Consider the following 27,998-nt stretch of genomic DNA (forward strand, 5'->3'; position numbering starts at 1 on the left):
GATTCCCTCGAATTTCCCTCCATCACAAACTGGCACTTACTACATCCCTCTTCTTCTTCTTCGTAAGTTCCGCCCTCTCCTTCTCTCTCTATCCCTCAGCGGTAAATTAGCAGACGGACAAAGTGCTCACTCTGCACTCTCTCTTATTCTCTTCACACTACCAGTTCTCATTCAGCAAAGCTCTCTGTTTTTTCTTCTCTTCTCCCATCAATGGAGAGCTTTGCCCTCCACTCCACCTCCTCCTCTCTACCCCCCCGCTCTTCCTCTCTCCGCTTCCGCCCCATCTCTAAATCCCCCTCGTTCCTTACCCCTAGCCTTACCGCCCCCTACTCAATCCCCACCCTCCGATCCTTCTCTCTTTTCCCCGCAACCACAACTCCCTCTCGCCTCCCATCAATCCGCGTCTCTTCTTCCTCTAATTTACCCAATCGCCTCTCTCCTTCTTCCGAATTCACAGACCCACCCCCTCCCCCTCCCCAAGGTGCTAAACCCCTCCCATTCATAATCTCAATCTCTATCGGACTCATTGTTCGCTTCCTCATCCCCAAGCCCCCCGAAGTTACTCCCCAATCCTGGCAATTACTCTCAATATTCATCTCCACCATCGCAGGCCTCGTCTTGAGCCCCTTGCCCGTCGGCGCCTGGGCTTTCCTCGGCCTCACCGTCTCTATCGTCACCCAAACTCTGACCTTCTCCAGCGCCTTCGCCGCCTTCACCAACGAGGTCATCTGGCTGATTGTGATCTCCTTCTTTTTCGCCCGCGGGTTCGTGAAGACCGGGTTGGGGGATAGGATCGCTACCTATTTCGTCAAGTGGTGGGGGGGTAGTACGTTAGGTTTGTCGTACGGCTTGACGATTAGCGAGGCGCTCATCGCCCCGGCCATGCCGAGCACCACTGCGAGGGCCGGTGGTGTGTTCTTGCCGATAATCAAATCCTTATCGCTATCCGCCGGGAGTAAACCGGGCCATCCCTCGGCCAAAAAGCTCGGGTCTTATCTCATTCAGTCCCAATTTCAGGTTGGATTCATTATTTTCTTGTTATATGTGTAGATATAATTATTTATCAAAAAAAAAAAAAATGTGTAGACATAATTGCACGAGAGTCATTTTCAGGACGTTTGTACGTAACTTTTACTTTCTTTTCGATCGGATCAGTTGAAGATATAAATAACGATAGTATCTCGATAATACTTACCTTTAATTTACTTAAAATAGTGATGACTTAGTTCCACCGTTGGGATTTGTCTATGCAATCATGTAGACCTAATGATCTTTTATCTGTTTGCTTGTTCGTTAGTTACATCTGATCAGAGGATGTTTACGGGCTAGCATCTTTTGTGATTGTCAAAAACTTTACGGACATAGGGGAACATTCGAAATTGCATGATTTTCGTCCTGAAAGGGAAATGGCTTGAAAAACGCCCTCAATATTAGGTTTATTCTTCTTTAAAGAATATCTTTACATGTAAGCCCTTTCAGAGCTGCATCATAGTTGTGCTATAGATTTATTCGTCAATTCATTCAATCCACTGGACTTGTTAGCCTCCAATATGCAACTTTTGGGGTCATGCATCTGGAACTGGAAGTTATTGGAAACCATAAAGAATGTAGTCATAATGCTCATTTATATATTATCCACGAGTGCCTATATAAATACGGCGTGCACCCGCAATATCTATATATATTGGGTTTCATAAACGCAAACAACTTTATGTCGTTGGCATGCAGAGATTGCTCAATGCCATGCAAGGAATCATGGGCTCTGAAAAGAGATATTGAATAAGAGATCATTAGGGGAATGAAAGGAATGTGTCGGTATTTTTGCAACAAAAAAATGTTACAAAAGAAAACGGGAGACAGATTGGGTTTCTTGGATTCTTTTTTGTTCAGGGGGTTGATTATGAGATATTCTGCTTTACTGGAGCTTTATTTTTTTTGAACACCTCATGTTAATCACTAGGTATATTTACCTGTCTTCCAGGGACAATGGATGTGTTACTGATTTAGATGATTTATGCAATTCCTTTTTCTGAGTTTAGGCATGTTACGACCTTTTCTTGTTAAATTTATGAATGCATGTTATTCCTTCTTCTCATTGATTGTTGTCACGTGAAACTCAGGTGATTAATGCATTGCTATGTGTGTATGTGTGACAGTCTGCTGGTAACTCTAGTGCTCTTTTCCTAACTGCTGCAGCTCAAAACCTTCTCTGCCTCAAATTAGCTGAGGAACTTGGGGTTATAGTTACAAGCCCTTGGCTGGCTTGGTTCAAGGCTGCTAGTTTACCTGCACTTGTCTCTCTCCTAGCTACCCCACTGATCTTATACAAGCTATATCCTCCTGAAATGAAAGATACACCAGATGCCCCTGCCTTGGCTGCAAAGAAACTGGAGCAAATGGGTCCTGTCACCAGAAATGAGTGGGTGATGGTTGCTACAATGCTTCTTGCAGTCTCTTTGTGGGTCTTTGGGTATGTATCATGCCTTGATGCTATTTAATGTATTTTATCATCTTGAGCAGTAAAAATAAATTAAACATGATTACAGGGAGAGTTGAAGTCTCCATTTATTTTTTGCAGCTCTTGACTTGTTAGTCACTCTATTTGAAAATGAATTCTTCTGATACTGGTCTGAACTGTGGGTAAGGTATATGAGGATATCATCAACTATCCTTTATGCCTTATGGAAGGTTTTGCGTGATATGAGTTATAAAATATGCTATTTGGTCTGAGCAATTTTGTTTAAGGATTTAGGTGGCTGGGGTTTGATTTTTACTATCTGAGAATATCAGCAGTAAAGATTAAAACGTGTGTTGCCTTAGAACGTGGATTTTAAATCTTCTGCAGAATCAACTCACCATATTTGATATCCGAAAGTTTTTTTCTTCTGAGTATCAGCAATTGAGGAGTTTGTATAAAGAGACCAGAGACGCTGAAAGTTTTCAACTTATCATATCTGCAAATAGTTGTTTCTATTCAAATGTGTTTTGTTCTATTAGGTGTCTGAATAACCAATTTTCTTGGTCTGTTTGCAGAGAGGCTCTTGGTATGGCAAGTGTTGTAGCTGCAATGATTGGTTTATCTATACTCCTTTTGTTGGGGGTCCTAGATTGGGATGACTGCTTAAGTGAAAAATCGGCATGGGACACCTTGGCTTGGTTTGCTGTTCTAGTGGGTATGGCAGGACAATTGACAAACCTTGGTATCGTCACCTGGATGTCAGACGGTGTGGCCAAGTCACTTCAATCCTTATCTCTGAGTTGGCCAGTGGCGTTTGGTGTTCTTCAGGCCTCTTACTTCTTGATCCACTACCTCTTTGCAAGTCAAACCGGTCATGTCGGAGCTCTATTCTCTGCATTCCTTGCTATGCACTTGGCAGCTGGGGTTCCTGGTGTGTTAGCAGCTCTGGCTTTGGCTTACAACACAAATCTTTTCGGTGCTCTAACACATTATAGCAGTGGTCAGGCTGCTGTATACTATGGAGGTCCGACTCTTTTATCCCGTCATGAGTTTTTCATTATTTTGTCCTTGCTTTTATATGAGATTTATAAAAACCATTTCTTTTGGAAGTTTTTACTTTCTGCCATTTGGTTGATGGTCTTGGAAAAGAGGCAATTTTGTTTTTAATATAGGTTTGGTTATCGATCATATGATAATTTCAACATGTCAATGTTCTTTTATTCTTGTAGATTTGAGTATTAAGATCTTTATTTTCCTTTAAGATCCATTGTGGCAACATGTCTAATTTGGTTTTATTGTTCTTCCATTACAGCTGGTTATGTAGACCTTCCCGACGTATTCAAAATCGGCTTTATAATTGCTCTTGTCAATGCTATCATCTGGGGAGTAGTTGGAGCTTTGTGGTGGAAATTTTTGGGCCTATATTGATTTTTTTTTTTTTATTACAATGTAAGTAAATGATCTTTCCCTGGACATTGTTGAGCTCATATTTTCATCTATTTTTTAGGTTTGATCTTTTAGTAGCTTTAGTTCTGTTTTACCGTTGAATTAGTGCAACACCACTAATAGAATCTGAATAATTAGCTCAGATAATTTTTGGTTTTTCCTGATCTCTTTGTGAAGCAAAAATTAGTTTCATCCATTTTGCTTAAAAGCAAGCTTCGCTTAAAAGTTAATATGGATCCTGTTAGTGACTGTCTTGACTGTACAGCTTTGGATCCTGTTAGGCATTTCCACTGCCTACCGCCAGATGGTTGAGTGTTTCATCAAGGAATGATTATTTGTAACAGTTGAGAAATTTTATAGTTAACCTAATCGAAGCAATAATGATGTAATTGGATATGTGCTGTGCTGGCACCTTGGTAATGGATTCTGCTTGGAATTTTTAATCACTACTTCATGCATGCACACGTGGAGGAAAACTTAAACAAATAAACTAGTGGGGTTGCTTGAAAAGTTGGCTTTTTGATGATGTGTCATATGATAAGAACCTTAATGCGTAGCTGTATAGTTGTTGATGATTACAATCTTTATTCTACCAAATATTTTATGGCCTTTGAATGAAGGTTTCTAACAAAATGCTTACCGTCTTAGGTGGTCAAATTATTTCTACTTTATGCTTCTTGGGCTTGTGGGAACGTTAGAAAGATGGCAATTTTCTGAAATCCTAGAAGCTCCTGAGCAGCACAACACAATTCAAAGCTCTGCCTGCAGAAGATCTTGGAAAGTAAGATATGTATGATATATATATGTTGATGTTGAGCTAGATCAATAAATACTGGCCATTCCATGAAATCTTGAGTGGTAGGGCAATTTGTAAATGGGCTGTGCATTTCAAGGATCAGCCTTACTTTGATTGGCATTAAAAAAAGCTTTTGAGATTGAGAACTAACATTTAACTGAAGCAGATGTAAAAGTTAGGCAGGCGGTTAAGAAATTATGATAATTTAAACATCACAGCCAGGGGAAACTAGAAACGCCAATTGTTCTTGCCAAGGTTTAGTTCTTGCCAAATTGTAAGCTCAGAGGTCCAATCCCACATCCCACAATGTTAGTTGCAGTAATCGTGGAATCATTTTGGTGGGAGTTTTTTAGTCTTTTGTTACTTAAAATTTTCATGTAATTAATGGCATACCAAAGAGCTTGGACAGAGATACGAGCCTCGGATTATATCATTAGAAGAATCTTTTTTTAAGTTTGAGCTACAAAATGCTCGAGGGACCAAAATGGTGCAACATACATCCGTATTTGGTAATATCTGAGGATTCCTACCATATGCACACTACAGTAGTAAATGTCGACACAAATAATACCCACATAAGTGATCCGATTCGTAGAACGTTTAACAGGTGCAAGCAACAACTCTGGCTGTGGTAAGGCAGTATCTTTTGCTCTACACTTGGCTGTTGTAAAGAATGGTGAATTTGCAAGGTAAAAATACAGCCATGTCCAGAGGTGATTGACTACAACCACTTGGTCAGGATGGATGCCTTGCTTTCCTTGAGTCTTTCATCTGCAATAACCTCCCCTGTTATTTATGTCAGGAAAATCGTCTATCGATCTCAGCTTTTCAAGAATCAGCCTTTCTTGCTTGGTATCTAAGATTTCTCTGGTCAAGGGTCGAAATCCCATTTATAAAAACCCGAAATAAGATGCCCTGGACAAAAAATGATTATGCATGCCGGAATTCTAAAATGCATTGGTGGTGATGTATATGTTCTTTTCATTGTCTGGGTACCATTCAGTAATGCAGATAAAAACATAACAAGACGAGACTTCTAGGAGACCGAAAAAAAAAAAAAAAAATTCACATTCTAAAGTTCTATTTGATTTAATTTTGCAAAATAAGAGTTTTGCATCTAAAGTTGTTTGGAAATAATGTTTTTACATCCTGAACAATTTTCGTCCCAGATTAAATTTGAGAGCTATGGCGTAATTATTTCTTGGCCAGAGACCAAACACCACCAAAGAGCTTTCACTGGTAAGACGGCCAAAAGTTGACCACATGGTGAACTAAACATTATTTTCACAAATTAATATAAATTGGTCCTTGGCGAATTAACACATATAATAGACATGCCACTCTCCCTTTTTCACCAAATGTTTGCAGGCATGTATTGATGTATTTAGATATACAGGCATGCATGACTTGTTAAGAATTTTTGTGTATGCATGTCTTTTGTGTTACTCAAAAAAAGGTAACGGGAGAGGATACATTCCTGATCAGGGTTTTCAGCAAAATTTGAGTGCAGAGCATTTCCAACACTATCCACGATAGCTGAGGTAGTCATGGATGCTTCAATGCATAAAATTGCTGTAATCGCATCTAATCGTGTCACCTCATTTCGGAACATCAGTCTTGCATGTGCTGCAAAACAATTCAATGCAGAGCCAATTTCGTAGAGGAGAAAGAAAGGAAATCAAAATAGATTTGTTCTGCATGGAAGGCAATGTACCTTGAGCTAGGCGTATCAAACTCTCCAGCATGCGCACAGTAGTCCTAGCTGCATTAACAAGATTTGCATGCCTAAAGAGATTGAACAATTGAAAAGACTAATTCAGCAGAATAGGATTTATTTAGGTGGAACCTGCATTATGAGTTGCGGATTTTCTTTGGAGTTGATAATAGCTTGAAATAACTTTTTCAGCCTCCTTTGTTAAGACTGGTCTGAAGTATCCTTTTACAAAGTGAATATATCTGCAAATTTGAAAATTAAAAACTCTCATTCTGGAAATGAAGATTGCAAAGTATGACTGAAAATAAGTCCCTAGAATGAGAAAAATGCCTGGTAGAGAATTCATTGCTTATACGAAAAATATGGTCAAAGTATCTTGATTTTTATTTTAATTAGGTTCAATGTACTCTTTTTCTTTTCTTTCCTAGAATAGAAGTAAACTTATATAGATATATCTTTCATGTAAACTTGTATAGATATATATGTGCGTGTGTAGGTAACCCAAATTACCCTCGGTGCAATTCCTTATTAGTGTTACACCATACAGGAACTATTCTACCATTGAATTACACATTTTTTTTGTATTTAACACGCCAGCCAAATTTCACATTCATTGGATGTCATTTTAATATTCTATGAATACATGTTATTTTATATATTGACACCATTTCAGAGAGCCATCAATTTCAATATATCAATCAAACATTTTTTTTCAATTACAGATAACTGGGAGATGTATAAACAAATACCAAGAGCATTCATATGCCAGATACTTTCATTCAACAGAATGACAACAAATCACAGAACTAAAGTGCCCTCCAGAAGTTACCATTTGCAGAGCACATTGAACATTTAGGTTAGGTTTGGATAGTGAGTTGAGATGAGATGAGTTAAGATGAAAGTTGAATAAAATATTGTTAGAATATTATTTTTTAATATTATTATTGTTTTGAGATTTAAAAAAGTTGAATTGTTTATTGTATTTTGTGTGAGAATTTTGTGAAAGTTGTAATGATGAGATGAGATGGGTTGAAAGCCCCTCTCAATCCAAACCGAGCTTTAGCCTAAATGTCAAATATAGAAAACTAATATGAAAGTAGGACAAAACTAATATGCAACATGCTAAACACAACTATGTAGCAGCCAATATTTGGTCTGAAATCTGAGAGTAATAAACCAACAGCTAAACCGTTGTCAACTCTAAACTTAACATCTACTGAATTTTCTATCTAATTTTCTGTAATTAAATACAGCACCATATATAAGGTTTTTTTCATGGAAAGAAAAAAGTGTGATCTCTCAGATTTTAATATAATTGATCATGATGTGCAATATTAATATATCCACCAACTTAAATAAATAGAGAAAAGGGGATAAGGTGATAGAGTTACAAACCTGATTGAATTATTACTTAAACGCATAATCCACAAAACCTTAGAAGAAAATCAAGCTTCATAATAAGTATGCTACATATATATATATATATATATGTATATATTAAGTAGCAGATCTTGAGCTTGAAAAGAAAGGTCTACTTTCATTCTGTGAGCACAAATTTATAATAATATGAATAACATACAACTAGATTGACCTTTGTACCAAAAGAAATTCCTCAAAGCAACTTCAGATGAGTTCATGTTTGTGACTATCAGTTGGCATCAGTCTAGCATAAGGAGACAATTTCATCCATGCTTATTTTGTAGAAGAAAACTTTAACCACCATAGAAATGGACTCATCTAGTTCCTAGTTTGACATATTATTGCTTGCCCAATGCTCTCATTTCCACATTAATGCACATGCGCGCATCTCTTGCCATATTGAGACAACATAAGACTCCTTCCTATAAGTGAAACTAAGAAAATCAATGGACTCCACAGGAAAATTCAGATCAGTCTTTATACAGCCTACCTATGGTGATTAGGGGTGCTAATGCTCTGAAAAAGTAACTTTACCTCTGAAGCATAGAAAGTGGCCAGATATTTGCTATATCTTCGTCACTTCTGCCTTTGTCTGATTCACCCTGCAAATTGGTTTCATAAATAATAAAAAGTCTATCCATTGAAACTCTTGACTACACCAAAAGGTCAGTTACGTGATCTGAGGAGCACATTACCTCAGCAAGAATGTGTGACGAAACAACTGCATCCCATTCAGGATTCTTTGTATCCAAGAGCACAAGTACAATATCAAATCTGCTCAGCAAGGGACCAGAGAGTGTCGTATTGACAGACAGAGCTAGATCAGGTTAAGGAAGATGAAAAGGTGATTGGCTAAAACTTCAGCGAGTCTGCTATCAAATATCCAAGGTTTAAGATCACCAAGTAAGATATCTTTTCTATTTACCTCCTGTGCTGAATGACTCAAGAAAACAAAAACTTGTAGCTATCTAATTAAAAAGCATGACTGTATCTTGCACAATCATTGTTAATCTTTTCTGAATAGTAAATCAAACTCATATATCCTGAATGAAAGTGATACATTGATCAGGATCGTACTGTCCCTTGGGATTTGTTGCACCAAATACAATTGTCCTAGTGCTGAGAGTCGTCACAAGACCAGCCTGGAGAGAGTGAGAATGTAATTGAGCAGCCAGGCTTCTACCAAGCATCCAATAGAGCATGATACATCTTAATCGGTAATGATAAATTATCCAAATTTATTTGAAGTAACTGAACAAAATAGAAATTATGAAGTAAAACAACTGTCCAAGTTACAAGGATACAAGTACAGGACATTTACCTCCTTATTATACACCAAAAAAAAAATATTAATAAAAAAGACATAAATAAGACAAGGACATGCCAATGAATAGATATTAGAAGTGTAAATTAGAAGATCCCATTTTCATACTTATTGCATACTATTTGTCTTTCCCCAACTATCATTTTATACTCAATTATTGCATTTTTTGTCAATCGAAGGAAAACCATTTCCTTTAGTGGTCATTGTATGTTTGACCCAAATCATCGCATTTTGGCATGTGCTCCTCGACATGACCCCCTAAAGAGTGAGATCTTTAGGTAGAGTACTCAAGTGTTTGAGATAACCAATGGCTGTGGAAAAGTCATGTATTACATAAAATCCACATCCTCTCCAACAGAAGGTTCTAGATCTGTAAATCAAACTTCTAGAATTCTTGAAACAAGTAGATTGAACTTCCAAAAAAAAAAAGGATCATTATATCCTTTACCGAACATTCTTATAATGTTTACTGAATAAAGAGTATCGGTGACAATTAGAAGTGATATGAAATTAAAGTTGTCGATTCTCTTAAGAAACCCAATGCCGAATTCAAATGGCACAAGTATGCACTTGAACTGGATGATTGTTACCCTCTGTATGAAAGATATCAATTATAATTTGAGCTAAAATGTGAAATAGAAACAAGTATTAATGAGGACTAGTTAGCCACAGTTGATGTAGAGCTTTTGATAAATTACTAAAACGTGTTCCTAAAAGAAGAGATTCTACCTTGGCAACACTTATGGTCTGCTGCTCCATGGCCTCATGTATGGTTGACCTGTCATGTTCTCTCATACTGCAAAACAAAGTTTAAGTTGGTTTCATGTAAAAGGCCCAAAGCAACAGAAACAAAACCGTCTTGGTGTAGAGGTTGGTTCATCACCTTACTGAAAACACCACTTTCTATCTGACTCATGTAAGCATGATGCCAGAGTCTTTTAAAAGCTAAGCTTCCTAGACCCCAATTAACATTGGTCTCTCTCTCTCTCTCTCTCTCTCTCTCTGGAGATGGGAAGGGAGAGAGGTTGTGCTTAGACTGAAGCCTACATGCATCTTTTATAGCATCTGGTGTCATAATCAAGAAAAGAATGAGTGTAAAAAAATTTTAAACCTTTTGTTTATAGTATGGTAGAAATGAGAGAAATGCTTTCTGATGTAGGCTGTATGCATTGCTATACAATTTTGAAAGAGATTAAATGAAAGGGAAAACCTAAATTGATAAGTATTGTAGGAGAATTAATTGTCCCAAAAGCTTAACGAAGATTTCTTTCATTCTTGTGTTCTCTTAACCGCAGAACCAACTACGATCCCAAGCTGCACTTGGCCTCCACAGTAGAAAGTAGTCTAACAGTGGTTTTCTTGTGAAAAGCCGCAATCTAGGGTTTTGTCTTCCAAATTGGAAATGCTCCAACCACCACCACCTCCACAAATGATCTTGCCTACTAAGAGTCTATTTTTGAATTAGATAATGCAACTTATATGCATAAAGCCAATGAACATAAACATCCTCATCTTCTACTCCATGATGATCAACTAGCACAAGGAAAAATCATAATATAGGAAGGGGAAACTCTAAGGGGATGCTTGGAGAATGAGATGAGATGAGAATTTTGTGAATTGTAATCAGATGGTTTGTGAATAGTAGTGAGACAGGTTGAGTTAAGTATTTATTGGGTTTTGGAAAAGGAGAAAAAAATTTGAATAAAAAATATTATAAAATTAAAATATTATTTTTGTTTTGGGATTTGAAAATATTGAATTGTTTTTTATTTTTTGTCTGAAAATTTGAAAAAATTGTAATAATTAGTTTGAACGTGTTTGTGTTTGAATGATGTTTGGGGATGAGATGGAAATGGTTTCCAAACATCCCCTAAAATTCACACGCAAGTTGAAAAATTAATAGACAAAAGTTTAAAAGCAAATTTTCATGCCGCCACTAGTTTTGCTTACCTATCAAATTCGTCTATACAACAAATCCCACCATCTGCAAGAACAAGTGCCCCAGCTTCCAACATCCACTCTCCTAAGAATTTGATAAGATGGTTTATTAATTTTACTACGTGAAAGGAATAGAGAATTATGAAGCAGCAATACAGCTGCAATGTGATGCAAACAACAGAGATACATAAATCTCATAAATTTTCAAACAGTACATGGCAGGGATATGTTAATCGATTAATGTATACTGAAATGTATTCAAGCATATTTTATGCTAATTGTTAATTAAAAATATAAATAGCAAAACCAAAACAAATAGAGTGTGTATAAGTAATAATGTTTGGCTTTCATGAAATTTGGGAAATTTGATGGTTTGTAACATTATTTTTTATTTTTGATAAGGACAATTTGGAAATTTTGAAAAATACAAACCATTTTTTATTTCTAAAACACAAGACCAAGCAAAAACCCTTTTTTCTCATGCAGATTCAAATTTATCCTTTTTTTAATAAGTACAAGTAAAATTCTATTGATTGTAAAAGGCATAGCTCAAGTACACAGGGAGTATACAACGAACATGCCTACTTACAACTAAGCACAAGTGAGAGATATAAGCCAGTCATGCAAATTGTCCGCATTACAAATAATGGCCAAAGCCCAAGAGAGTAAAGTAATGTAAAAAAATCTCTTCAGCTCATCCAAAGAATGCTCATGTCTTCAAAGCACCTCTTGTTTCTCTCCATCCACAAATACCACATAATACAATGAGGGATCATTATCCACACAGCAGCAATGTGGACATTTCCCCCAATACCTGTCCAGCACTTCAAAATATCCATAACTCTTCCAAGGATAACCAATGCCACCTTGGCATACCCTTTAGACCCTACAAACATATATGTGCCATCTTTGTGCAGTATCCCACTTCATCTAACTTTTGTATCCACAATAAAATTTATAATTGTGATTTTTTTATATGTATCAATATAATACGGAGTGTGCATACTGGATACATATCAAATACAGTATCCTGGCTATCACAAGTATTCATGCTTCCTAGATATAGGAAACAAAGGAGGGAGAACAAAAGTCTACAGATGTCGAATTCCTCCACTGAATGACATGAGCAACTAAGTACCGCATGAAGAGATGTATTAATAAATGAAATGAGCATAAGGCAAAACTGCACTTTATCCACTTGCAATGAGACATCTCAATCCAACAACATTTCATTTGATTTAGATGTTAAACGCACTTTGAAACCTCAAGTGCTAATTAACAAGATTTTCCAAAAGCATAAGTTTAAATCAACCAACAACGTATATCAATTTTACAAAAATTAGACTCCTTACCATGCATGTCATGCACAGGAATCTTGAACAGATTGCAAGCATGCACATGAACCTGAACAGTAGAACCTTCAAACAGAGGACCTCTTGAAAGACAATCTTTGATACCAAGTTGGGAGTGTAGTATTTTCCAGAAAAGGAGAAAAACAAATAATAAGAAAATCCGAAGGAACAGAAGTATTATAGAACATGTCTTCAGGTAAGCTAGAGAAGTATCTTGTCAACAACAGTGTTTGGAACTGGCACAGCTCCTAATTAGAAGCATTCGCTCGTAACATTTTGTACGTAAATACTTTCTAATATCACTTTTCACAATGAGAATATAGAAGAGAAACGAATAAATTAAACCACACAAATAATGTCATTGAATAAAGGAGGAAGAATAAGAGAAATCCATTGGACGATGGTGATTGTTGCAAATATCATCAAACTTCCAAATGAAGGATAAAGGCAGAGGCTATAGGATATTTACCTCCATCTTTGACGGCAGTGACAGTCAATCCAGCACTAGTGCTTCCTAAACCAGTAGTGATAACAGATCGGTTGCTCAATTTTGCAGCAAATTTTAAGAACTGAGACTTCCCAGTACCTGTGAGATATATCTAGTAATGTCTACTTGAGATTTATTAAACAGTTTTCGAAACTTTGAATGCTTCAAGATCCTCACCATCTTCTCAACCAAAAAAAGTTAAAGCAACTCTTTCATATCAATCACTTCTCTAAAGAAAGTAGTCAAATCATGCATAAATATATGTACGTACGTACATTTCTTTATAAGTACATATACATACATACATACATATCCCATCAATAAAAACACACATAAAGTTGGAGAGAGAGAGAGAGAGAGGTCTGAATAAAAGTAAAAGTAAAATTGAACAGAATTGTTACCTGGATCACCAACCAGAAGCAAATGAGACTCTCCTCGGACCTTTGTCCCAGAAGCATCAACATGTTGCACACCTCCAATAAGTGTTAATGCAACTAAATTGAAGTAAAGGTAGATGTGATAAATATCATAAGAAATTAAGAAACACAGTAAGATGAAAATTAAATACAAAAAAAGAAGACGCATTGTTGTGTTTTTATCATACTGCCAAACTTTTTACACAAATTTTCAAAATATAAAGTGAAATTTGATTTAAAGTTGTAAAGTAAACAAATAAATAAGTATGAGAAGAAATATCAGATGACAGCCGACCTGCAAGCTTCACAGTAAAGAGTCCAAAAATCTGTGGGCAGATACCTTGGAGTATGGCATTTCTACCTGGGGTAGTAGTATTGAACAACTTAGAAGTTACACTAGGTAACAACATACAGAAGCTCTCAAAATAATACCTTTTTTTTATAAGTTAAAAAACTTAATTAAAAAGCAGAAAAGGAACACTTAAGTACACGTGATGTATATAAGAGAATCACTTATCTAGATACAAGAAAATCATGAGAAGGTAGCCCATTTAAGTCTATAGAGGCTGTCCAAAGGAAGTTCTCAAAATAATCTTAGGACAAGGCTACTACAAAGAAACGAAAAATCCAATATATTCTTCTTATGACATACATTGATGGTCAGACGAGATCAATTCATAAGGTGCATGATCAACAATTTCTACCTTTTAATGGGGTGTCTTTGAAATCTGACCAGAACTGCTTGAATTTCATTATAACATCATCAGGTATATCAATGTCTGACTTCAACTCATTGGTTCTCCTAAAAAGATGAGAACAAACGAATTTTTAGATAAACAAAAGAACACCGTGGGCAAAAGATTTTTTTCAGGAGAATTGAATTGTTTCCTTTGAGCAAGATAGCATTAGGCTGCAAAAGCACCGTATGGGTGTAAAACCTGTAGTTTTTCCGTTCTTAATTTTTTTGACCCTACTTCTATAGCAAAAAGTTGGCGTATAGAGGTTCGCCAATTCTCCGTTAGTATTATTATATTTTGTTAATACACATATGAGACTAACCTCACATTATTAGCAATTAGGACAGGATCAAGGTCGCAGCGTACGTCTTTTAAGTCTGGAGACCACTTTGCCGTTAAGACCCCAGTAACAACCGCATCATCTGTGCCAAAATGAAAAAGAAAAAGAAAAAGAAAATTTGAATAATCCAAAGGCATAACGTTTTAAAAGTATCATGGATGCCTAGTGTTCTGGGACATAGGTCAGAGAAAACCTGAAAAAGGAATTCCAAGAGTTCGGTACCTCCAGCTTTAACAAGATCAACAAGATCGTCCTTCAATATGATAGGAACCGAACGTGGAATGGCCCCAACACCCAACACCTGGGTGTTTTCTTGAATTTTGATTTCCTGATAATCGTGGCATATTATAGAATCTTCTAATTCCTTGAACTTCGTGCCTTCACAGGGTTTAGACCTCTGCCCCTGAAGACGATAGATGAGCCATTACAAAATTTTTAAATGATACATAAGTGAAATAATGTGAGACATAAACTTGGACTGAGCAGAAAGTATACCTGAGAAGGGCAAAATGATGGTAGTGATACTGAGTTTCTAGCCTCCAGCTCAGGATAAACTAGAAACCTGCACAAAAACATCATAAATGATCATTAACTAAGCATTGAATTGCAAACTAGTATTGCCATAAAACAGGTATCTCCCAGTAGATTGGACAACAGAAATGTTTGTCTGTCAGAAAACAATTTTATTAACAATGATGCAATTAACAACAAAATTTTATTATGATATTTCGAGAAAAAACCAACTGAAATTGAAGGTAACACTCCTTCACGAAATTGATAACACATTTCCCTGCAATCCTATTCATAAGCTTGCCAGTACACCAAGCAAATTAATGTGCTAACTATTTACTAGTGCAATATGCGTATGCATGTGTGCGAAAAAAGTAACCAAAATAAAACCCACTTGTGCTTGCATTTCTGGCACGTGTACCATCTCTCCCCTTCATACATTTTGATTGCTCCAGACCGGATCACCGTCCCTTTGAGAGTGAGAAGAATCCCACGATGCTTCACTCGGAGATTTCCTATCCTCGGAAAAGTCTCTAATCACATCCACAAGCACAGATCAAACGTACAATTTTGCAACAAAAGAAACAGAATTAGCTCACAGAGCAAAAAATGCGAGAGAAGCATAGCAAACCAGGACACTCGAGCGGGGAACCGCTAACATTTATACGAACATGAATGAACTTCTTTTCGATCCCGCTATTGCAACCTTTCAAATCTCCCAATACAATTTTCTACATAGTCCAGCAAATATCCCGCCTCAAATTCTCTATTTCAATAATATTTATTCAAAATCTATTGCTACAGACAGGTAAATTATATACACAGGTAAGGACTTTGCTTAGAAATCACATACATGAGCCCAAAAAGCCGCATCGTCAAAAGAACGCAAGTGCTGGGTCGGTTGGGAGAAGACCGATTGCGCAAGCGGCGGGTCGTCCTCCATTAGCTCCGCAAAACTAATATAACCAGAGAAAGAGATAATTTGAGCGAAGGAAGAATAGAGAGGAAAAAGATAATCAAGAACAAAGTGAATAAATATATGGATATACTCGACGTAGAGAGGGTAATGAAGTTTGGGGTCTGGGGAGAGAGAGATGGAGCGGAGCTGGTCGGAGTGGCGACGAAGGAGGAAGGCGGCCATTGATTTGACGGTAGGGGAAGGTTCGGCCATGGCAGCGAGAGACGAGGAAAACTGAGTTGGGTTTGGGCGGGAAATCATGATGCTTTCTTTTGTGGGACACTGGGATATATATACTCTTTTTTCAATTTTTCTTACAATTATAAAAAGAGATTGTTTATAACTCTCATACATCATATATCAGAATTTTTTTATTTTTTATTAAAATATTTTTGGTTTTATTCTTTTTAAAACATTTGAATTATTTTACTCATCATTCATATATTACATATTTGATAAAAAAAAAAATTAAAAAAAATAATAAAAATGATGATGTATGAGGTAAAAGACTTATGAATAGAATTTTTTCTATAAAAATATCAATCATTTAAAATATAATTATGCAAAAAAAATTGTATATTTATCCTTTTTCATATATTTATTTAATTATCCTTTATTATTTTATAAATTTCCTTCAAAATTTGGCCCATGCAAATTATCTCATCTCATTATTTAAGCCCGTAATGTTTTTATAGAAAATAGAAATACTTCTCATTAAAAATAATTAAAAAATAATAATTGTCTATTTCACTTTTCTATCAATCGACACTTTGAATGAGGTAGGGTAGCCGTATAATCGTATCAACAAATTGTGGATCCTTTTTCCAATTGTGGATCGGCCATTCAAGAAATCTTGGGCGTATGAAATTGAAGGCAAGGAAAGGCAAGCATGGAGTTGTGGAAACATTTTTATTTAGGACATTAGAGTGGTAATAGAAACTCGTTCACAAATCACGTTGATTCTCCAAGACAGGGGAAAGAGATAGATGTCAATGTCATGTCGAATTCCTCGTAATTTTGTTCCCGAAAGCTGTCCTCAAAGAAAGTTATATTGCTTGGTCGGAGAAAAGATCACCACGCTCATAAATGATTATGAAGGAGACCCATGCAGTACAGAGTTGCTGCCATTGGTTACAATTCCAGTGCTTAATCCTGGACTATTTTCTCTCTTTTACATTGTCATTCACAATCAATTAGTAATGTATGTGTGGTTTCTGCTTGTAGAAAGTTTGTCAAACAGTTCACCTAAAACACATCTCAAGAGGGTGGTGTTTATACAAAAATGTGATTCCTATTTTCATAATGTTTCTGCTTACTGTGTAGGAGACGACTATCTGGACGGTGACATCTTCTCGATGTTCATGACCTGATCATAGAGATAATCATCATCATCATCATCATCTTTACTGAAACGTCTATGGTTTATGGTTGGCTGTTTCAATCTCTGAAATATTTCCTCCAGGGATTCCGATGAGGAAACACGTGACTCGAGTTTAGTTTCTCGAAGCTGTCGTAAAGGAATGAATCTATTAGCACCAATGTCGGACTTGAAATTTTGAAAGCCAGTCTTCATGGCTTCCCACTTCGACGTTAGTCCAGATGATGGTCCTGCTTCTGCTATTTGAGTTTTGCTTGCATCAGCAGTTGAGGAGGTGACATTTTTCTCGAAATCCATATTGGATGCCTTTTTGTAGTGGTCCCTTGTGGTGGTGTGCTTCTTGTTGACGGCTTTTCTGCTCCTGCCAAATGGATCCTCCTCCTTCAAAGGTTTTAGTTGACCTCCCTTTTCATTCTCTATCAAATCAGTTGCTTTCAATTCGGGGGCAACTTTATCCTGATATGATTTTGCAAGTAACCAACATTATGCGAATAATAGAGAGGAAAAAAAAAAAAAAATACATAGTCCAAAACAGGCATGTTTACAAGATTGGTGGCAGTAATCTGTATAGAAAACATAAGAAATGGATGAATATCATTTCTGGAACACTGGTTCAATAAGAAGGGAAAAGAAGGCAGTGCTTGCTGATGATTTACATACCAGACTACTGCTTCCAGATTCAAGGCTAATACTAATATTGTTGAAATTCCTTGCCAATGGAATAACATGCTCAGCGAATTTATGCCCTTGCTCAAGCCCAGACCGTTCTGAGAAGAAAACAAATTAAAGTTTAACATTTCTGATCACTAAAATCTCTTGTGCAAGGCCAACCCAATGGGTTTCCCCGGTATTTATAATTTTATAACCAAGTATTCGATCACACATGCACAAGAGGCAATATGTTCTTGTCTGCTCACCTTTCTGCAAAATAATTACTCCTGATGGATCAAATCCATCAGTATCATCTGAATCATTTTGAAACTTGAATATCTTCCAGTTCCCAAAATATTCAATCACCCGGTCAAAAAAATTGCTAGCAATTAACAGGGTGTATACAACCATAATAAGGGGGTAGATTTTATTAAATCCTTTTCCAAAGAAAGGGACAGCATCATCGATATTTCCCATTCTCTGCACATGAAAAATAATTTGAAACTTTTGAGTAAAATAGTCAGCCTAGAGAGAGAGTCATACTGCAATGTTTCTACATAAAAATTCACAATGATTTGTCACCTAGTTGGGTATTCATGTTCTAACCAACTAGATGCAACATATATAAAGATAAGAAAGAAGCATTATGTTCACCAAAATTATTGTGTAACATAATAACTATAACTCAAAGTAACTTCTTATGTAACAAAAGGACCCTGAGAAATTCTTATGTCCTCCAGGCCTCATTAGATTTTTGGCCCATGTAGCAATTACTGGGCACATTTTGTAACTTAACTTTAATGCAGGACTAAACTAAATGTATGAGAAGATGACATCTATGGGAATATGAGAAGCCATTTGTGAAGTATGCACACAAAAGCAGAGAAAGACCTGTTCAAAGAGAGTCTTTTCATCTCCATCAAGACGAATGAGATTGAGAAAGTTGTATGAAATTGGAGGGGCATATCGTGCAACCATCCTGGCAGACATGTTTAAGTAAGATCTAATTACTGATTCCTCTCAAAGAGAAAACTCATAAAATGAAATTTATCAAGTGGAAAAGGAAATAAGGTTAGACTTACGAGCATATCATAAGCAAGCTGACTGAGCTTGTTTGCCTGGGTGTCAGCGAGTAAAACATCAGCATTCCAATTTTAAACAAGGAATAATATGTGCACATGCACATATACATTAGAGGGATGAAAGCAGCTACCTGCAAAAAATAGAAAAAAAAAAAGAAAAGAATTAACCATGATGAACCGATAAATTTTCAAGATTAGACACAACCCTATTGGAGTACAATGGCAATATTAATGACCATTGTCTTTATTTTGATTATCTACATGCTCACTCTCAAATTTCCTTGGGGTTGCAGGCACAAAGAAATGAGAAGATTTAGGCTTGTCTACAAGAGTTATACCTAACAAATAAATATGGAAATGGCAAATTTTCAATTTCGTAAATATATGATTCTGCAAACAATAAAATAAGACCATCTTTCATCAGGATTATAGCACAGACTGACAATATAGTATTGATGAAAGAAGAAGAAGAGACATAACTGTATCGAGCTTTGATATCCTATTATGTGACTTAAATGACACGGTTTACTTATGACTACCACATGCAATCTAATATAGCATAACTCGCAGTAATTACTTTTTTTTTTTTTTGATAAGTAATCGATAATATTATAAATAGAGATAGGCAAAAACCCAAGTACACAAGAAGGATACAAGAGATAACACCTATCTAGGTCAACGAAAGGGAAGCTAAAAAGTCATGTACATTCAGGCCATTAAAATCTATAGCAATGGCCCATAACATTAAAGTACGGGCAGTAATTACTTATTATCAGAGTGAAAAATGTTTGATGGAATATTCATAAGGGAAGAAGTAAAAAGTACTGAATCAAAATTACCAAGTCAATATTCCTGAATATTATGTTATGAATATTTGAAACATTCAGAAGAAAGAGCTCTTCTCCAGAAAAGGTAATATTCCACCCTTCAAAAATACATTTACCTGCACAAATACCTCCTGCCTTTTGACAGCATTTATGAGAATAGAGAAGAGAGACAAATCAACTCCACTGGGCAGTATAGTAGCCTCGGCTAAAATAATTGCAGCAGAGATGCAACCTAATATGATTGCCAAAAGTTTCTTAAGTTGCTTCTCTAGGATACACCGCCACATCAACTCTGCAAAGTGTTACCAATTACTTTTTAGGAACAGGTTTATTTTATAAAAATAAAAAAAAAATTGTAGAATTGTTTTTGCGAAAGCAAAAGAAATCATAGATTTGATTAGTTAATTGATGCACAACTATCATTAGAATTATATGAATCCCCCACATAATTTATCATGCAAAATAAAGAACTTCATCGCATTTCATATTCAGAATCATTCCTAGAATGCCAACAAATCACAATTTCACTTTTCATATTATAATTTATGTTTCCTACTTTTATAGCAAAAAAGGCTCAATTTCCTGTGCAAAATGCATATCCATCCTTAGAGAAATCTATGCCTTCCCCCATTCCCAAAAGACCACACGTGTACATGTATTGAAATCATACACACATATAGTGATCATATTCAGATTCGACTACATTACTTATCAAAAAGAAAATCAGATTCTGGTAATTACCAATCATATCAAGAAGAGAACCTAGTGTGCCCATGTGTTCAGGCCTAAAGCTTGAAATATATTTCCTGAAAAATTAAAATATTGATAACTGTTATCAAGAAAAGACAGCAAGAAGCTATGACACATCTAAAGAAAAGGTGCCAAGTTCTAATACTAATGGTGCAACTGCGTTCTTTCTGTAATTGTGTACTTCAGATAATTGATTCCAATATGTGATGAGCTATAAAGATAAGCGTGAATTTTAAATTTGATATAAAATATTGTAAATTTGAAACACAAGATGTAACTCAATAAAAGGGCCAATAAAGAATAAAAAGAAGAAATTCTAGAATCAACTTCTCCAAATAGACTTCACATTGATGCATGGAGGCATGTAGGATTGATGCAATGAAGAAAATAAAAACTTTACTTTTCATCTATTGATTCATTCACAAATAAGTCTTCTCCAAGTCTGTTTATATGTGTATAATGTTAGGAATCAAGGTGCATCTACACTTGCTTATTCCTAAGAATACCAAGAGTCGGAAAAAGACGAGAACTCTGTCTGAGTTTGTTTTTTTCAATTTCCTAAAACATCTGACGGCTACAGCTTTTTTTTTTTTTTTTGTGATAGGTAATCAAGAAATTTTATTCTTAGAAATAGGCAAAGCCCAAGTATACAGGGAGTATACATGAGAAGCACCTAGTTAGAGGTTACAATCGAAAGGAGAAAATCATGGACACTTAGTCCGTTACAGACTATGGCCCCCATAAGAACAATGACTTAAAAAAAGAGAAGTTTTAGCTCATTCGTTGTTCTCTCGCGATCTTCGAAGCTTCTAGCATTTCTCTCCCTCCAAATCTTCAACAAAACCCTGATAAAAAAAACATAAAAAACCCTTGTGTACCTGGAGTCTACGCTTATCAGAAAGTGAAAACTCTTAAACAATCTTTTCCTTGCCACTTTATTTCAACCTCCTCAGTTCATCTATGATCACTCAACATGAACAAATCAACTTCCAGTATCTAATAGCATTGTTTTATAGCCAATTTGTAAACTTCCTCTCAGGACTTCAACCACAAAATACTCAAAAAACAGCTCTCAACCTGAACCCATTCATCTAGTTCTGTATTACGAGTGAACCCTCTTTCCAACCACCCCAAAAAAAAAAAAGGCAAGGAAATTGACTTCTGAGAGAGCTGCTTTCGCCTTGGTAATTACCTAACGAGAGAGTATGCATCTTCACATAGAATTCAATTCACAGTCTCCAACTAGCAATAGTAACATACAGAAACACGAAATAAGTAACATTATGGCCTTAAAAATGGCTATTTAGAAAGAAGAATGTAATATTTTCAGAAACAAGTAATTGTGCGGCACACTTTCGTATGTGTGAATCCAAAATTTTTGAGTCATGCAGATAAGCAACCAAATTCCTAGAATCAGAGATGCTGGTCCAATTATTAATTATTGTGGCATTCATACATGTTGAATCTGTTAAGAATAGAAGAAGGCATGTGTAAGACTTAATAAAGTGAAAAACAAGTGGATTTGGAGCAAACCATCCTGTGGCATTCCGGTGCTCATAATTTTTTACAGTATCTTCCAGCTGAAGGGCTTCCAAGACAAAGTTCATATATTCACTGTAAAAAAACTGAAAGTTAACTTCTATTATCACTAGAAAATATCGGAAATCTTAATAGAGTAGCAGTATTGTTCGATGCATATAGTTTCTCAAAATGAAAAAAAATACGATACGGTGAATTCAGACCTGTGCTCTTTTCTTACATTCATAATGCAGTTGATATAATTACTAAAGACAGGGAAGATCTCTAAAATGAAAAAGTGCATTTGTATGTATGCATACACATAAACTCCTGGGTTAAACCTTAAAAACTCTACTAATCCAGAGCATACGAGATCTGAAACTTGTCAACCCATTCAACTACCTTCTATATCGGTAATATTCCTCTCGAGCTCCACGAAGTTGACGTCTTAGTGTTGCCATTGTTTTCTCATCAGTATCATAGTCCATATCATTCTCTCCTAATCTTCCACCTTGAGGTTTGAAGGAAGGATCTTCTTTTAACTGGAACACAGTATATTTTATATTAGATAAAAGAAAACAAAAAATTTAGTTCAAGGAATACCTGAATGAATACAAAAGAAGTAGAACTACCATTTGAAGAAGCATATTATCAATGATATTCATGTAGGGTCTCAAAGGATCGCGCTTGGACATTTGCTTAGACGTTGCCTGAGCAATCTGGATATTCCCAAAAATTATTTGAGGGAAAAAATGGATAAAAGATTAATAAAAAAACTTATCTTAGGTTTCAACTTTTCATTTGTCGCATGATGATATGCTAGAAATTACAATGTAAGATGAATCTTAGAGAACAATGCCAAGCATGATGATATGATAGAAATTACAATGTAAGATAAATCTTAGAGAACAATGCCAATTTATCTCTCTTCAGAGTTCCAAACAAGAAACATATAGTGTAGAATACTGCATAATGCCAATTTTTTTTTGATAAGTAATCAAAGAAATTGTATTCATAGAACTAGGCAAGGCCCAGGTACACAGGAAGTATACATGAAAAAGCCTAGCTAGAGGTTACAATAGTAATGCCAATTAAGATATGAAAGTGGCTGATCATCATAAATAAAGGAGATATTGGACATCTTACTCAAAAAATATTTCTATAGAACCTATTAGGATATAACTTACATGATTGCATTTCTTCCTACTCATCAACTTAAGCTTCTTGGATAAGTTTGGATGTAAGCATCAGAGCCAGGAGTTCCAATGTTTGATTTTCAAGACCTGCCCCCGGTGAATATCCATGTGTTAAGCCAACACATTTAGATATGTCAAGGTTACATTTGGAGCTTCCTAGGAATCATTACAAATGCCAAGAACTTCTCCCGGAGGTACTATGCAACAAGCTCTCATTCACCAACCTCCTATGGATGTAAAGTGTAACAATCTACCCAACTCATATGCCTAACTTCCTCAAACATAAATGCAGATTAACCTCTAAGGGGTGGTTTGGATTTAGAGATGAGTTGAGATGGCTTGTGAATAGTAGAATAAAGTATTGTTAGAATGTTATTTTTTAATATTATTATTGTTTTGGGATTTGAAAAGGTTGAATTGTTTATTATATTTTGTGTGGGAATTTGGAAAAGTTATAATGATGAGATGAGATGAGTTAAGACAAGTTTTGAATTCAAACGAGGCCTAAATAAAATGAACGAGAACTTCAGGTCAAACTAGCAAAAGTCATTCTTTGAAAATAACTAATGGAAACACAAGAATTTGTGGAGAAAATCAAAGTCTGCATGGCAATGATATGAACCTGCCAAATAAAGTTTTGACGTTGAAGAATGGGATTGCACTTACTACAATAGCATTTGAAAACTCTTGATGAGCATCATCGAGTTTCAAGGCCGTTTTGGCAACTTTATGTGTCAGAACCTTTCGGCGAGCAGTCCAATCTGAATTTCTCCAAATGCCCTTTGGAATTTCACTCAAACCAAAGCCAAGAAGAAATGCACCAGTAACAAGTCCAAAAGTATTTGAGCAAGCCATGGCAAAACCTAGAATACCACCACTCCTGCAAGATACCTCCTGTTTAGAAATGGGCCCAAAGAGAAAACAAGAAAAGAAATAACAAAAGATTGAGAGGAAGAAAAAAGTGGCACTCGTGGTGGTTAGAAAAGGAAAAACAGAGATCAAGATATTGAAACTTGTATAAAAAGAGACAAGATTTCAGCTTCTCAATTGATGCCTGCCAAATGAAAATGCACCAAACCTTTGAATGCTGAGATACCAAATTCCATAATCATCTCAGATACAATAATCCTAAAACATGACAATAAGTATTCTTCATGATGCCTGTCATATAAGGCCAAAGGCATGTTGCATACCTATTGTGCCTATTAAAAACAAGACTGAGGTGAATGGAAGTTTTACTAGGGGCATAAGATAAATTTTATTAATCAAACAAAAAACTAGGAGCATGCTTCATAGATGCCTTGGCCAATCCAAAATGGGAAGTAAAATCATGTATCTTATTCAATCATGGCATCTCAAAGTTTCAGCTGACTTTCAGAATGAAATCAAAGCAAGAAACTAGTATTAAAAATGGTTTTACTGGTTCCTGTCCAATGGCATTTTCCTTGGGGCCTCAGGTGTTGGTTACCTGAGATTGTCTCTATTCTCATCCTGCTGCTCTACCAGGTTGGTGTGACCTAACTATGACCATTTTCTGATGCACGCAATTTAAACATCTAATTTCTTGAAATAAAGGTCATGTGTGAAAAGTTAAAACCAATTTATCTCTTTCTAGAAAAGAAAAGGGACATCGTAGCAAAATTAATAGAATGGCATTATAAAATAAGGCTTACAGTCAAACAAAGAGATAAATAACGACAATACTAATAGTTACCAAGGTAAGAAGCAAACCAGTTTTTCTGTAAAAGAACGAGTAGGATAAGACCAAAAAGTCCAATGGCGCCAAGGCAGAGGTAAAATACTAAGTTTGTGTGTATGCTAGTCTTTAATCTTTCTGTCACAGTGAAGTCCCCAGCATCTTCATAACCCTGAATAGTGGGCACCACAACCCTGCTTAGAGAAATAACTATATAAATCTATGAGAATAAATGCTTTATCTTAGCTAAAAATTATCAGAAGACCCCAGAAGACACCATCCTTACACGGCTAAAGCAACTTCAGAGCAAAGCAGATAAACATCATAGAGCTTATGGTTGAACAGAATTATAACTCTGAAAATACAAACTCAACCAAGCAAGCTTTATCTACACTAATCAACTAATTAGAGTTTGGCTGTTTTATCCTATCAAAGGTTATACTCTTCATTGTCACTTTCTTTTCTATATCCCTCTTCACTACTTCTAACCACTTGGCCTTTCTCTGGTCCTTTCCAAACCTGCAAATTGAATCATAGCACTATTTGTCACCAGTGCAGTCATAGGTGATATTACATGACTAAACCATCTTAGGTGACTATCTCTCATCCTATTAACAATAGGTATCACCTTCATCATTGAACTAGAAATATCTTCAACTTTAATTATATGTTTCTGTTGTTTCACTCATCCATCTCCACATTCACGTAGACTCAAAAATGAACTCTCTTGGCTTCTGCAAAAGCAAGCAATGATAAACAAAACATAGACTGAGTTGTTCAACATCATTTATAAAAAAATAAAGAGCTAAATTATCTTAAAAGTTACCACAAAAGCATTTTCAAAACATGCAATTAAGTAAAGGAATTATAGAGCAAGCAGATTATATACAAAACAATCTAAGGAATTCTACGAGTATGAAAGTTTACAAGAAAGGAAGAAACTTACCGGATACTAAAAAAATACAATCACTAGATTTTGAATAATACGATTTCATAATGAAGAAGCCAAGTTGAGATGAAGGAGGTTGTCCTTTAACATAAGCAGGGGCGGACCTACGTTGGTGATAGTACATGGTTTTTTCAAAGATATCCTAATATAAAGATAATTTGCACCCCCTTCCCCCCCCAAAAAAAAAAAACATTTTCAAAAATCTCATTTAGTACTTAGTTGTCTAGGTTTCTTTTAGTTTTTTAATAATTTTTTTATAATTACACTTATTTTTTGTCATTAATAAAATCTCACATTCTCATTTTTTTTTACATCTCATCAGAGGCAATAAAATATCTTGGTCTCTTTTTATAACCTATTTGGTAAATTTACAACCCTATTTATTTACACTTCTCTTTTGAAGTCTTCCACTAGCTAGCTTGTTTTTAGATTAGTTTTGTTAGTAAGTATATATATACTACCATCAAGTTAACAATTAGGAGCGAATGCAACAAATCTCGCATAACTATTTCTATCTATATTGTAGAGACTTTTACAACATTCAATTTTAGATTCAACAAAAAAGTTTATCTTTATTTACTTAATTTTTATCATTTGCTTCAAAAAATCTTGCATAACTATTTCTATCTTAATTTTTATCTTTCACTTGAGTCTGATAGAGCTCAAGTAAGAGGTTTAGATGGGTGGCTTTAATAATTTAGTTTGTCCCTAGATAAAAACCTTATATGATTAATGTTAAATGTCGGTGACACACTTTGCTACCTTAAATGTCAGTTACTGTTATCCCCTACATACGACACACTTTGCTAATCGCCCCCCCCCCCAGCAAATCCTAGTTCCACCCCTGAACATAAGGGCTTGAAAAATAAATAAACGTAAGAGGATAAAAGATTTTTTAAAAAAAATTACAATAATTGGCTTACCATGTAAGCAAAAAAGTACTCCAATATGACAAGCTCCAAAAAAAGGATATCCCTCCATTGTGGTGGTGCATTAAAGTCTGCATGATAAAAACAAAAAAGTCAAGTTGTATTCATCTAACCAATCAAACCTGCAGCCAATTTAATTACAAAACAGTACACATCACGCTGTTAGAAATATGTTTTGAGTCCAACAATGAGCATAACAACAACACGCTGTAAGTAGCAAAAGTACGTCACGGTCACGGATACCTTCGAAGCTATTTTTTAGGAGGTAATAAAGGGGAAACGAAGAAAGAGAAGTGAAGGAGATATAATATCACGATCAAAATAAGTACTCTTTTATCTGCGTTCTCACACAAAAGTGGAAAAAGTAATAAAAATCGGTGGAACCGCCTGATATGCACTCGTTCCTCTAATGACATGATCATCGTCATCGTCATCGTCATCATGCCGTCAGAGATGTATGTTACATATACAGGGCTATACAGGGCGAAGGGGGGCATTCAGACTTAAAACAGTTAGAAAATCATCATAAAGACAAGATGAAAAACCAGGAAATTATGGTGACGGCATACGAGTTATATACGGGCGAATGGTATGAAGTAATTACCGTCCAAATGTCGGCGGGGACGAGAATAATGATGGAGATAGAGCAGAACCAGGTGTATCCGACGGTGAAGAGAACGTAACGAGGGACGTCGGGTCCGGCGAAATATTTCAAGGTGATGGCCACCATGCCCAGAGTTAGAGGCAGCGATATGAGATAGAAAACCCACATTGTTCCTGTTGTCGTTTTTCTAGTTTTCTCTTTCTACTACACGTATTTTCGCATGTTCGTGTCTCTCTCAGCTTCTGGTTTCCGGAGAGCAGAAAGGAGAGAGGAGGAACGGATGACATACGTAAAGAGCTTTTTTTGTTGAACGCTTTGGTTTCAAGTAAAGGAAAGGAAGAACCGGTCAAAAGGAGCTTTCGCTGGGAGGAAAACATTTTTAAATGGCTAAAATTAAGCTCAAACATAACTGTGAATGGACCTCCGTCACATATGGAATCTGCTACATAAATAAATAAAAAAATTATGTAAAATAAATTCACAAATTGACATGATTTTATAAAATTCATTAGATCTATTATAT

General features: G+C 35.8%; 3 protein-coding genes across 9 annotated transcripts; 1 reads left to right on the forward strand and 2 right to left on the reverse strand.

Annotated features, from left to right (window-relative positions):
- The first annotated feature begins 21 nt into the window (after window positions 1-21).
- Window positions 22-4,917, forward strand: LOC109007355 (dicarboxylate transporter 2.1, chloroplastic-like). Its single transcript, XM_018987003.2, has 5 exons — window positions 22-1,017; window positions 2,157-2,470; window positions 3,034-3,482; window positions 3,771-3,907; window positions 4,553-4,917. The coding sequence occupies exons 1-4, from the start codon at window positions 211-213 to the stop codon at window positions 3,884-3,886; spliced, it is 1,686 nt and encodes a 561-aa protein (XP_018842548.1). The 5' UTR covers window positions 22-210; the 3' UTR covers window positions 3,887-3,907; window positions 4,553-4,917.
- On the reverse strand, window positions 4,553-16,139 carry LOC109007353 (probable DNA helicase MCM9). Of its 5 annotated transcripts, XM_018987001.2 has the most exons (21): window positions 15,987-16,139; window positions 15,791-15,893; window positions 15,569-15,668; window positions 15,332-15,470; window positions 14,923-14,989; window positions 14,650-14,830; window positions 14,410-14,509; window positions 14,055-14,152; window positions 13,646-13,711; window positions 13,336-13,428; window positions 12,917-13,033; window positions 12,448-12,543; window positions 11,108-11,180; window positions 9,887-9,953; window positions 8,894-8,975; window positions 8,529-8,650; window positions 8,368-8,435; window positions 6,547-6,656; window positions 6,415-6,462; window positions 6,174-6,326; window positions 4,553-5,556 (listed from the first exon to the last, which is right to left on the reverse strand). In XM_018987001.2, exons 1-21 carry the CDS (start codon window positions 16,106-16,108, stop codon window positions 5,468-5,470), a joined length of 2,094 nt encoding a protein of 697 aa, XP_018842546.1. In that variant the 5' UTR covers window positions 16,109-16,139; the 3' UTR covers window positions 4,553-5,467. The 5 variants fall into 5 exon arrangements, with proteins under 5 accessions (XP_018842546.1, XP_035540173.1, XP_035540174.1 ...); XM_035684280.1 differs by lacking the exon at window positions 13,646-13,711; XM_035684281.1 differs by lacking the exon at window positions 12,448-12,543.
- Window positions 16,140-17,022: 883 nt separating this feature from the next.
- On the reverse strand, window positions 17,023-27,946 carry LOC108984989 (LMBR1 domain-containing protein 2 homolog A-like). 3 transcript variants are annotated; one of them, XM_035684180.1, is made up of 14 exons: window positions 27,476-27,946; window positions 26,866-26,942; window positions 25,029-25,187; window positions 23,964-24,177; window positions 22,734-22,820; window positions 22,504-22,643; window positions 22,117-22,197; window positions 20,575-20,639; window positions 19,950-20,125; window positions 19,007-19,137; window positions 18,816-18,903; window positions 18,191-18,404; window positions 17,934-18,040; window positions 17,023-17,729 (listed from the first exon to the last, which is right to left on the reverse strand). In XM_035684180.1, the coding sequence occupies exons 1-14, from the start codon at window positions 27,641-27,643 to the stop codon at window positions 17,226-17,228; spliced, it is 2,211 nt and encodes a 736-aa protein (XP_035540073.1). In that variant the 5' UTR covers window positions 27,644-27,946; the 3' UTR covers window positions 17,023-17,225. The 3 variants fall into 3 exon arrangements, with proteins under 3 accessions (XP_035540073.1, XP_035540075.1, XP_035540074.1); XM_035684182.1 differs by having other exon boundaries at window positions 25,029-25,165; window positions 27,476-27,944; XM_035684181.1 differs by lacking the exon at window positions 27,476-27,946 and adding an exon at window positions 25,622-25,727 and having other exon boundaries at window positions 25,029-25,165; window positions 26,866-26,943.
- Window positions 27,947-27,998: the final 52 nt, after the last annotated feature.

The sequence above is a fragment of the Juglans regia genome, chromosome 13 (assembly GCF_001411555.2).
Source record: "Juglans regia cultivar Chandler chromosome 13, Walnut 2.0, whole genome shotgun sequence".
Lineage (NCBI taxonomy): Eukaryota > Viridiplantae > Streptophyta > Magnoliopsida > Fagales > Juglandaceae > Juglans > Juglans regia.